A 12500-nucleotide genomic window follows, 5' to 3' on the forward strand; every position below is an offset into this window, starting at 1 on the left:
CCTGCTGCTTCAGTGGTGGTGTATGAATGGGATTAGTTACTTCTGATGGATGATATTACACAGCAGCCTCTACCATTGTGTGTGTGAATGTGTAGGTGTGACATGCAGTGTCATCTACACATCAACACATCAACATATGAACTTATCAATGCGTCACATCAACAGGATTATGTTGTTTATATTTTCTCAGCCTCCACAGATTTATTTTTATCTCCCTAACCCAAAACTCCCTCAAAGTCACCTTGAGGTTCAGACAAAAAAAAGCAAAAGTCACCACAAGGCTGAGCAAAAACTTACATTTATATACATCTATCCCAGGTGAGTGTGTTTATATACATCTATCCCAGGTGAGTGTGTTTATATACATCTATCCCAGGTGAGTGTGTTTATATACATCTATCCCAGGTGAGTGTGTTTATATAAATCTATCCCAGGTGAGTGTGTTTATATACATCTATCCCAGGTGAGTGTGTTTATATACATCTATCCCAGGTGAGTGTGTTTATATACATCTATCCCAGGTGAGTGTGTTTATATACATCTATCCCAGGTGAGTGTGTTTATATACATCTATCCCAGGTGAGTGTGTTTATATACATCTATCCCAGGTGAGTGTGTTTATATACATCTATCCCAGGTGAGTGTGTTTATATACATCTATCCCAGGTGAGTGTGTTTATATACATCTATCCCAGGTGAGTGTGTTTATATAAATCTATCCCAGGTGAGTGTGTTTATATAAATCTATCCCAGGTGAGTGTGTTTATATACATCTATCCCAGGTGACAGGGTTACCTGACAGCGTTTGTGATGTTGACATTCTGCTCACCTGGAAACACCTGTCAGAGTTTCATATCAACTTGTGTTTCATGGAGAGAAGAATTATCTTATTATGCTGAGGCTGAACTCTCACCTGCTCCTCGTAGAACCAGCGTAGCGACGGGTGTGGCGAGCCCCTCACGGTGAATTCTATGCAGGTGTCATGGCGGCGTTCAGGCTCTTTGAGCTTCACGATGGAGGGAGGGACTGAGGAGACACAAGATCAGGTGTTATTAAAAACATGAAGTGTGTGTGTGTGTGTGTGTGTGTGTGTGTGTGTGTGTGTGTGTGTACTCACAGTGCACAGTGAGCTGTACTGAGGCGTTGGTCATACCGACCACGTTGGTCGCTGTGCAGGTTAACAGAATGTTGTTGTCTTCTCTGCTGACGTTGAAGAGAGTGAAGTTGATGGAGTGGATTGTGTTGTTTTCGTACACTTTGGCCTGCACGCACGCACACACACACACACACACACACACACACACACACACACACAAACACACACAAACACACACACATTCAAGTAAAATGTTTGTATTTAAGTCAGCTAACACATTGAGATGTACACACATCGTGTGTGTGTGTGTGTGTGTGTGTGTGTGTGTGTGTGTGTGTGTGTGTGTGTGTACCTGCTGTGTGTGTGCTGAGTGCAGGCCGTTAATCGGCCAGTCCACCTCAGGTAAAGGGGATCCCGAGCCGTTACAGATTGCCGTCACACGATCCCCCTCGATCACCGTGAGGTTACTGTGACTCACACTGATGTCAGGCAGGTCTGAGAGACGGGGGGGGGGGGGGGCAGAGAGAGAGAGAGAGAGAGGGGGGGAAGAAGAGTATAACAAATCTACAAATCTCTCAGAATCATCCATCAAAGTGAGTTTCTGAGGATCTGAGGACCTGAGGATCTGAGGATCTGAGGATCTGAGGACCTGAGGATCTGAGGATCTGAGGATCTGAGGACCTGAGGATCTGAGGATCTGAGGATCTGAGGAACTGAGGAACTGAGGACCTGAGTTTCTGAGGTTCTGAGGACCTGAAGACCTGAGGATCTGAGGATCTGAGGATCTGAGGAACTGAGGAACTGAGGACCTGAGTTTCTGAGGTTCTGAGGACCTGAGGACCTGAGGACCTGAAGACCTGAAGATCTGAGGACCTGAGGACCTGAGGACCTGAGGACCTGAGGATCTGAGGACCTGAGGACCTGAGGATCTGAGGACCCGAGGATCTGAGGATCAGAGGATATGAGGTTCTGAGGACCTGGGGACCTGAGTTTCTGAGGTTCTGAAGACCTGAGGACCTGAGGACCTGAGGACCTGTAGACCTGAGGATCTGAGGATCTGAGGACCTGAGAACCTGAAGACCTGAAGACCTGAGGATCTGAGGATCTGAGGACCTGAGGATCTGAGGACCTGAGGACCTGAAGACCTGAAGATCTGAGGATCTGAGGACCTGAGGACCTGAAGACCTGAGTTTCTGAGTTTCTGAGGTTCTGAGGTTCTGAGGTCAAGAGACTACATGTGGTTACCTGAACAGGTGCAACTGATCACTGATTAAAGCCCCTTCGCCTGCTGATGGAACTATCAGGTGCTTAATTTAAACTCCAGACTGTTCAGGTGGTTTAAGGAGAACTCCAGACTGTTCAGGTGGTTTAAGGAGAACTCCAGACTGTTCAAGTGGTTCAAGGTGAACTCCAGACTGTTCAGGTGGTTCAAGGTGAACTCCAGACTGTTCAGGTGGTTTAAGGTAAACTCCAGACTGTTCAAGTGGTTCAAGGTGAACTCCAGACTGTTCAGGTGGTTCAAGGTGAACTCCAGACTGTTCAGGTGGTTTAAGGTAAACTCCAGACTGTTCAGGTGGTTCAAGGTGAACTCCAGACTGTTCAGGTGGTTTAAGGTAAACTCCAGACTGTTCAGGTGCTTAATTTAAACTCCAGACTGTTCAGGTGCTTAATTTAAACTCCAGACTGTTCAGGTGGTTTAAGGTAAACTCCAGACTGTTCAGGTGCTTAATTTAAACTCCAGACTGTTCAGGTGCTTAATTTAAACTCCAGACTGTTCAGGTGCTTAATTTAAACTCCAGACTGTTCAGGTGCTTAATTTAAACTCCAGACTGTTCAGGTGGTTAATTTAAACTCCAGACTGTTCAGGTGGTTTAAGGTAAACTCCAGACTGTTCAGGTGGTTTAAGGTAAACTCCAGACTGTTCAGGTGGTTTAAGGTAAACTCCAGACTGTTCAGGTGGTTAATTTAAACTCCAGACTGTTCAGGTGCTTAATTTAAACTCCAGACTGTTCAGGTGGTTTAAGGTAAACTCCAGACTGTTCAGGTGGTTTAAGTTCACTTGAATAACTTGAATATTAATTTTCTGATCTTATTACTAAATCTGATATTTTGAACACAAAGATCAAATAAAAATGTGATTAGAACTCTATTGCTCTAAAAGTGAAAACTTACCAAACCTGAAACTACTCTGTGATTAACTCTGCATGGTTAAAGGTATCTGGACACCTGGACCTGTGATGTCATAACCATGAGCTTCATTATGCCCATCCCCTCCTCTGTTGTGAAACAGTCCTCAGACTTAAAAACTGTCTGAAGAGGTACACTGACAAACACAGGACGGAAATCACAGCTGCCTTATACAGCTGCACTATGTGTGTGTGTGTGTGTGTGTGTGTGTGTGTGTGTGTGTGTGTCAGTGTGCGTGTGTACGTGTGTGTGCTAACTCACCACAGCTGCTGATGTTCATATCCTGCAGAGGGATCCTCGTGATGTTATCAGCACAGTACAACTGCTGGTTGCTAAGCCCCGCCTCCCCTCTCTGTTGCCATAGCTGCAGCCAGCGGATCTCACAGCCACAGGTAAACACCACCTCCTCTAGGTGACTGCAGACACACACACACACACACACAGAGGTCTGATCTGAGTCACACTCACCTTTGTCTGTGTGTGTGTGTGTGTGTGTGTGTGTGTGTGTGTGTGTGTGTGTGTGTGACGTCAGATAACACTGAGCTCCCCAGTAACAGTTGCTAGGGAATATAATGAGGGACTCCTAACCCTCAACAGAATCAGCTTAGTACACACACAGTCACACACACTTGGTCAGAGAGATTGTCAGACTGTGATTATTGTGTTGACCACAGCAGGTGTGTGTTTATGTGTGTAAAGTGTGTGTACAGGTGGATGTGTTGTCTGTGATTTCTCAATAATTTGTCAGTGATGTATCGATGATTTCTCAGTGATGTCTCTGTGATGTCTCTGTGATGTCTCTGTGATGTCTCTGTGATGTCTCTGTGATGTCTCTGTGATGTCTCGGTGATGTGTCGGTGATGTGTCAGTGATGTCTCTGTGATGTCTCTGTGATGTCTCTGTGATGTCTCGGTGATGTGTCGGTGATGTGTCAGTGATGTCTCTGTGATGTCTCTGTGATGTGTCGGTGATGTGTCAGTGATGTCTCAGTGATGTCTCTGTGATATCTCTGTGATGTCTCTGTGATGTCTCTGTGATGTCTCTGTGATGTGTCGGTGATGTCTCTGTGATGTCTCTGTGATGTCTCTGTGATGTGTCGGTGATGTCTCGGTGATGTGTCGGTGATGTCTCTGTGATGTCTCTGTGATGTGTCGGTGATGTGTCGGTGATGTGTCGGTGATGTCTCTGTGATGTCTCTGTGATGTGTCGGTGATGTGTCGGTGATGTGTCGGTGATGTCTCTGTGATGTGTCGGTGATGTGTCGGTGATGTGTCGGTGATGTCTCTGTGATGTCTCTGTGATGTGTCGGTGATGTCTCTGTGATGTCTCTGTGATGTCTCTGTGATGTCTCTGTGATGTCTCGGTGATGTGTCTGTGATGTCTCTGTGATGTGTCGGTGATGTGTCGGTGATGTCTCTGTGATGTCTCTGTGATGTCTCTGTGATGTCTCGGTGATGTCTCTGTGATGTCTCTGTGATGTGTCGGTGATGTGTCGGTGATGTCTCTGTGATGTCTCTGTGATGTCTCGGTGATGTGTCGGGGATGTGTCGGTGATGTCTCTGTGATGTCTCGGTGATGTGTCGGGGATGTGTCGGTGATGTCTCTGTGATGTCTCGGTGATGTCTCGGTGATGTCTCTGTGATGTCTCTGTGATGTCTCTGTGATGTGTCGGTGATGTGTCTGTGATGTGTCGGTGATGTCTCTGTGATGTCTCGGTGATGTGTCGGTGATGTGTCGGTGATGTCTCCATGATTTCTCAGTAATGTCTCTGTGATGTCTCCATGATTTCTCAGTGATGTCTCGGTGATGTCTCAGTGATGTCTCGGTGATGTCTCCATGATTTCTCAGTAATGTCTCTGTGATGTCTAGATGATTTCTCAGTGATGTCTCGGTGATGTCTCGATGATTTCTCAGTAATGTCTCTGTGATGTCTAGATGATTTCTCTGTGATGTCTCGGTGATTTCTCGATGATATGTCGATGATGTCTCGGTGATGTCTCCATGATTTTTCAGTGATGTCTCGGTGATGTCTCGGTGATTTCTCAGTGATGTCTCCATGATTTCTCAGTTATGTCTCGGTGATATCGAGATGATTTCTAAGTGATGTCTCGGTGATGTTTCGATGATTTCAAGTTCAAGTTCAAGTTATCTTTATTAGTCAAATGCACAACATAACTCAATCAGTTTTCACGACCCTCTGCAGAGCTTTGCGGTCGCGGTCGTTGCAATTTCCATACCAGGTGGTGATGCAGCCAGTCAGGATACTCTCGATGGTGCATCGGTAAAAGTTGCAGAGTATCCTGGAGTCCATACCGAACCTCTTCAGTCTGCGGAGGAAGAAGAGCCGTTGTCTCGCTGCCTTAACAACAATGTCAGTATGGTGTGACCAGGACAGGTCCTCGGTGATGTGTACCCCAAGGAACCTGAAGCTACTGACTCGCTCTACTGCAGCCCCATCTCTGTAGATGGGGGTGTGCTCTCCTCCCTGCAGCTTCCTATAGTCCACTATGAGCTCCTTTGTTTTGCTGACGTTGAGATGGAGGTTGTTGTCATGGCACCATGTTGACAAGGCCCTCACCTCCTCCCTGTAGGCTGTCTCGTCGTTGTCAGAGATCAGGCCGATGACTGTGGTGTTGTCAGCAAACTTGATTATTGTATTTGAGCAGTGTGTGGCCACGCAGTCGTGCGTGAACAGCGAGTACAGGAGGGGGCTGAGCACGCAGCCCTGCGGTGCTCCAGTACTGAGAGTTAGAGTGGAGGAGGTGTTGTTGCCCATCCTCACCCTATCCAGCTGTGTTCAGTCCCAGGTCCCTGAGCTTGGTGATAATGTTAGAGGGCACTATGGTGTTGAATGCTGAGCTATAGTCAATGAATAGCATTCTCAGGAATGTGCTCCTCTGGACATTCAGTACACGCAGTTTTTTCTTACCACTGTAACTTTTGCTGCTTTGCTAAAGTGCTCATGATGGATAGGCCGGATCTTTGTAACATAGCAATAAGTAAGGTCTTTTACCTGCTTTTTGTAACATAACAATGAGTAAGGTCTTTTTACCTGCTCTTTTGTAATGTTAACAAAGAGTAAGGTATTTTACCTGCTTTTTGTAAAGTGTCTTGAGATAAACTTGTTATGAGTTGACGCTATACAAATAAATTGAAATTGAAAATTGAATTGAAACTGTAGGCAGGGATCAGTAGAACGGAGGAGCGATCTGATTTGCCAAACGCAGGTCGGGGGAGGGACTTGTATCCTTCCCGGAAGAGAGTGTAAACACAATCCAGCGTGATGTTGCCTCTCATTGGAAAACTAACTTGCTGGTGGAATCTCGGCAGTAAATGACGACATCAATACAGCCGATTCCCAATCTTCCTCTATGGTTCCAGCACACCCAACTGTTTCCCCCACCAGCCCACCCTACCGTCCAAAGGTCTGCTCCTCCATCCTCCCAGCTCTCTCTGTGATCAACAGCTCCACCCACTGGCCTCATCCCTCGTTCCCACATTCACTGACATTGTCTGCAATAGAAACTCTCATTACAAGAAGGCATCCAAATAAAAACAAAATCACTAAATCTGTCAATTTTTCAAATTTGTCAACCATCCCCTGTCAGCCACTCCCTCACCCTTCACTCCGTATAACACCACATCATAACCTGAAACTGGCCTTGCTGAATACTCGCTCCCTCAACAATAAAAGCCTCATTCTCCATGACTTCATAACCGACACCAACCTGGACTTCCTATGTCTCACCGAAACCTGGCAAAAACCCATGGACTATTTCTCACTAAACCAAACCACACCCACAGGATACACATACATGGACAAACCCCGCCCCGATGGACGGGGTGGTGGTGTTGCAGCCATTTACAGGAAGGACATTAAAACTACCACCATTCCCATCCCTGCATTTGACTCATTTGAACACATTGCTTTCAAACTCTTTGGTCCCACTCCCCTAGTCACTGCTGTAATCTATTGCCTCCCCAAACCAAACCCTTCTTTTTTCAGTGATTTTCATGACTTTCTGACCCAACTCTGCTCCATCTCAACTTCTGTTCTGCTCCTTGGGGATTTTAACTTCCACGTCGACGACACTCAATGTAAAACTGCCAAAGAATTCCTGGACCTTCTTCACTGCCTCAACTTCACACAGCATGTCAACTTCCCCACTCACAGCCGCGGCCACATTCTGGATTTGGTCTGCTCCACTGGTCTCACAATCCATCAACTGTCAAGTCTCAACCTCAACATCTCCGACCATCTGGCTATAAACATGGACATTCTCATCCCTCTTCCCACTCCAAAACAAAAACGAAAGATCTCCTTCAGAAACATAAAATCCCGTCGACCCCTCAGCTCTCTCAACCTCTATTACCAGCAAAATCTCTTCCTACCCTCCCTCCCAATTTAATAACCCCTCTGAACTCATCACCTACTATAACAACACACTCTCCTTCTGTCTGGATCAACTGACTCTCATCAAAACTAAAACTGTCTCATTCATACACTCTGCACCCTGGTACACTCCCGAACTCCATAAATTGAAAACCCGTAAACGCCAGCTTGAAAGACTCCACAAGAAAACCGGTTTAACAGTTCACTTCCAATCATACTCTGACTACCTTAAACAATACATGGAAGCTCTCAGCGCATCCCGGTCCACCTATTACTCACACCCCATCCACTCAGGCTCATCCAACCCCAAGGCTCTCTTCTCTACAATAAACAAACTCCTCAAACCCAGTGACAACACCTCTCCCTCCTTCACAGCTGATAAATGCAACGCTTTTCTTTCATTCTTTCAATCAAACGGTAAGTGTATTCGGGCCTTACCCACACCCGAATACGCGAACACATCACCCCTGTCCTGCATAATCTCCACTGGCTCCCTGTCCCTTACCGTATCCAATTCAAAATCCTTCTCCTCACACATAAAGCCCTTAATCACCAGGCCCCCTCCTACCTCACGGTTCTCCTTCACCCTCACACTCCTGCACGCAGCCTCCGTTCTTCAAAAGCCAACCTCCTATCTCCCCCTCTTAGAGCCAAGCACCGAACCTGGGGGGACAGAGCCTTCTCCATAGCTGCCCCCTCCCTCTGGAACTCACTCCCCACACACATTCAACGCTGCACCGACCCTCCTACTTTCAAATCACTTATCAAAACTCACCTCTTTAAACAAGCTTTTAATGTATGATTGTGATGTATTTCCTGTTTTCTGTTGTTTACCTTTATGTTGTTATCTTTATTGTTGTTATCTTTATGATTTGTGTGTAATGCTGCAATGTCCGTTAGTCTGTCCTTCTGTGCTATTCTTTATGTTTTAACCATTGTAAAGTGTCTTTGAGTTTTTAAAAGCGCTTATAAATAAAATGCATTATTATTATTATTATTATTATTATTATTATTACTTTCCTCAAGTTGGCTCGGTTGAAATCGCAGGCTACTATGAAAGCAGCCTCCGGGCGTGAGGTCTCATGCCTGTCGATAATTCCATACAGCTCGTCCAGTGCTCCTGAGGTGTCGGCTTGTGGTGGAATATAAACGGCTATTAAAATGACTTCTGTAAATTCCCGTGGTAGAAAGAACAGGCTATCATAATGTGCTCTGAATAAGTGGAACATCCCGAAGAAATTATTTTCACATCCAAGCACAACAGACTGTTTACCATGATACAAACACCACCTCCCTTGGTTTTTACCCGATTCCAACATTCTGTCCTGTCGGAAGATTAAGCGCCCAGCTGGTTAGCTACTGCGTAGTCAGGAATCGATGGGTTTCTCAGTGATGTCTCGGTGATGTCTCGATGATTTCTCGGTGAAGTCTCAATGATTTCTCAGTGAACTCTCGGTGATGTCTCAATGATTTCTCGATGATTTCTCAGTGATGTCTCGGTGATGTCTTAATGATTTCTCAATGATTTCTCAGTGATGTCTCTGTGATGTCTTCATGATTTTTCAGTAATCTCTCTGTGATGTCTCCATGATTTCTCGATGATTTGTCAGTGATGTCTCAGTGATGTCTCCATGATTTTTCCATGATTTCTCAGTGATGTCTCGGTGATGTCTCCATGATTTCTCAGTGATGTCTCGGTGATGTCTCGGTGATGTCTCGGTGATGTCTCCATGATTTCTCAGTAATGTCTCTGTGATGTCCAGATGATTTCTCTGTGATGTCTCGGTGATGTCTAGATGATTTCTCAGTGATGTCTTGGTGATGTCTCCATGATTTCTCAGTGATGTCTCTGTGATGTCTAGATGATTTCTCTGTGATGTCTCGGTGATGTCTAGATGATTTCTCAGTAATGTAAGATTAAGCGCCCAGCTGGTTAGCTAGAGCGTAGTCAGGAATCGATGGGTTTCTCAGTGATCTCTCGGTGATGTCTCAATGATTTCTTGATGATTTGTCAGTGATGTCTTGGTGATATCTCCATGATTTCCCGGTGATGTCTCAGTGATGTCTCCATGATTTCCCAGTGATGTCTCGGTGATGTCTCCATGATTTCTTGATGATTTGTCAGTGATGTCTCGGTGATGTCTCTGTGATGTCTCCATGATTTCCCAGTGATGTCTTGGTGATGTCTCCATGATTTCCCAGTGATGTCTCGGTGATGTCTCAATGATTTCTTGATGATTTGTCAGTGATGTCTCGGTGATGTCTTGGTGATGTCTCCATGATTTCCCAGTGATGTCTCGGTGATGTCTCAATGATTTCTTGATGATTTGTCAGTGATGTCTCGGTGATGTCTCGGTGATGTCTTCATGATTTCTCAGTGATGTCTCGGTGATGTCTCCATGATTTCTCAGTGATGTCTCGGTGATGTCTAGATTATTTCTCAGTGATGTTTCGGTGATATCAAGATGACTTCTCAGTGATGTCTCGATGATTTCTCATGATATTTGCTTCGTTCCTTTTTGATCAAAGCTGTGTTTTACTTTTTCATGAGATTTTAAAAGGTTCAAGTTGACTGAGTTTGGCAGCTGGATTAAAAACTTGGACTGAGACTCAGAGTCACGAAGAGGAGCAGCCTGAGGACAGAAACCTCAGTACCTATTTTAATATATCTGCAGTGAGCTCAGAAAGTTCTTATCATGAACATGTCCTCACCTGCTCCCTGTTTAACTACAGGCAGAGAAATCAAATCTTCATTAATGATCTTAAAAACAATCTCTCCTGTTTTAAAATGTTTCCCTCAGATAATCTGGACAGTTTGTTGTGAAGACGTTTGTTGACAACGTTTGTCAAAAAGCTTGCTGTGACGCCTCACATTTTCTCTGTTACAGGCAATGAATGTTTTACTGTTAATGTCACCCTAGCCTTTTGAATTGAACTCTTAAAGGTGTCCTTTCTCTCTCTTCCTCCTCTCTCAGTTCAGTCCAAACAGAAGCGACACAGTTGAAGAAGTTGATTTTTATGGATGAAGATGAAAAGTCATCAGATGAACTAATTAAAGGAAGTTTTCTGTTGTAAGATATGAGCTCAGAGGATTCAGCACCACGGACAGCAGCCGTCTGATTCTACAGAAATATTTCCATGCATGTGTGTGTGTGTGTGTGTGTGTGTGTGTGTGTATCATATGAGGGGAAAATAAATCTCACAGTTCAGAGAGCTGCAGGTGTTCAAAGATCTGCCAGGACAGCGTGGAGATCGGATTCTTCGACAGATTTCTGGGAAACAGAGACAAAAAAGGTAGGGAACCGGTTGGGAACAGGTAAACAGGTGTGAACAGGTGAAAACAGGTGTGAACAGGTAAACAGGTGAACAGGTGAAAACAGGTGTGAACAGGTAAACAGGTGGGAACAGGTGAACAGGTGTGAACAGGTGAAAACAGGTGTGAACAGGTGAAAACAGGTGTGAACAGGTGAACAGGTGTGAACAGGTGAACAGGTGACATTACTCCCTCTAGGCCTGTTTCTCTGTTACCAACCCTTCTTGCCTACGACCTGTCTTCTTTGTTAGATCCTTGACCTGACCTCTGACCTCCAGCTCTGCCCCAGCAGTCCTTCTTCCTGTCTGCCTCTCCCTTTGGCTGTGTGCTGTTTCTCTGCAGCTTTGCAACAAAATGACTTAACCAGTTTACCCCATGATGTACCTATTTATCATATCTAGTGGTTTTTAACAACTCAGCACTGGAATAAGGGATGTGCATGTGTTTGCTGACTTTTTCCACTACACACACTTTTAGACAAGATTCCACACACACACACACACACACACACACACACATCGCAGACACACACACACACACACACACACACACACACATCGCAGACACACACACACACCACAGACACAGACACACACACACTCCGCAGACACACAGCTGATTTGACGGTTTCACGTGTACTCACATGTAGCGTAGTTGGGGGTTCTTGGAAAAAACTCGAGCTTGTATCGTGTGCAGGTTACTCCTTGTAATAGTTCTGAAATACACAAGTACACACACACACACACACACACACACACACACACACACACACACAGTGAATACACACACAGCTGTGTATTTTCTATGAACTGAACTAACTTCCATGTTTCTTATTCTCATTTCTGAACTTGTTTATATTCCACTGTTGTGGTGTTAAGATCATTTTTCTACGTCTGAGAAACACAAAGTGACGTCAGTGTGATGAGAAACAGTAGAAACATATTTGTATGTTATTTCTTTATATGTATTTATATATTTGTGTGTTTCATTGTGTTGTGACTCACAGTCTCTGCAGACCCGTGTACAGCTCCATGTCCATGTCTCTTAACGTCTGCAGACCCGTCCAGTTCTCAATGTGTCTGCAAGCACAGGAAACACCTTCAGATCAATCAACATCATCCTCCAATCAACAATCATCATCCATTCAATAATCAATAAACATCATCCTCCAATCAACAATCAATCAACATCATCCTCCAATCAACAATCAATCAACATCCAATCAACAATCAATCAACATCATCCTCCAATCAACAATCATCATCCATTCAATAATCAATAAACATCATCCTCCAATCAACGATCAATCAACATCATCCTCCAATCAAAAATCAATCAACATCATCCTCCAATCAACAATCAATCAACATCCAATCAACAATCAATCGACATCATCCTCCAATCAACATCCAATCAACAATCAATCAACCTCATTCTCCAATCAACAAACAATCATCCTCCAATCAACAATCAATCGACATCATCCTCCAATCAACATCCAATCAACAATC

General features: G+C 44.7%; 1 protein-coding gene across 2 annotated transcripts in view; it reads right to left on the reverse strand.

Annotated features, from left to right (window-relative positions):
* ntrk3a (neurotrophic tyrosine kinase, receptor, type 3a) overlaps nt 1-12500 on the reverse strand; it is a 24555-nt gene that overhangs the window by 7719 nt on the left and 4336 nt on the right. For both annotated transcript variants that reach the window (XM_065957465.1, XM_029282137.2), the window contains exons 2-8: nt 11994-12068; nt 11633-11704; nt 10880-10948; nt 3545-3699; nt 1449-1591; nt 1118-1262; nt 914-1026 (exon numbers count right to left, since the gene is read on the reverse strand). In XM_065957465.1, the coding sequence (XP_065813537.1) occupies nt 914-1026; nt 1118-1262; nt 1449-1591; nt 3545-3699; nt 10880-10948; nt 11633-11704; nt 11994-12068 (772 nt within the window). The remainder of the gene's footprint in view (nt 1-913; nt 1027-1117; nt 1263-1448; nt 1592-3544; nt 3700-10879; nt 10949-11632; nt 11705-11993; nt 12069-12500) is intronic.

Source organism: Labrus bergylta, chromosome 7 (assembly GCF_963930695.1).
Source record: "Labrus bergylta chromosome 7, fLabBer1.1, whole genome shotgun sequence".
Taxonomy (NCBI): Eukaryota; Metazoa; Chordata; class Actinopteri; order Labriformes; family Labridae; genus Labrus; species Labrus bergylta.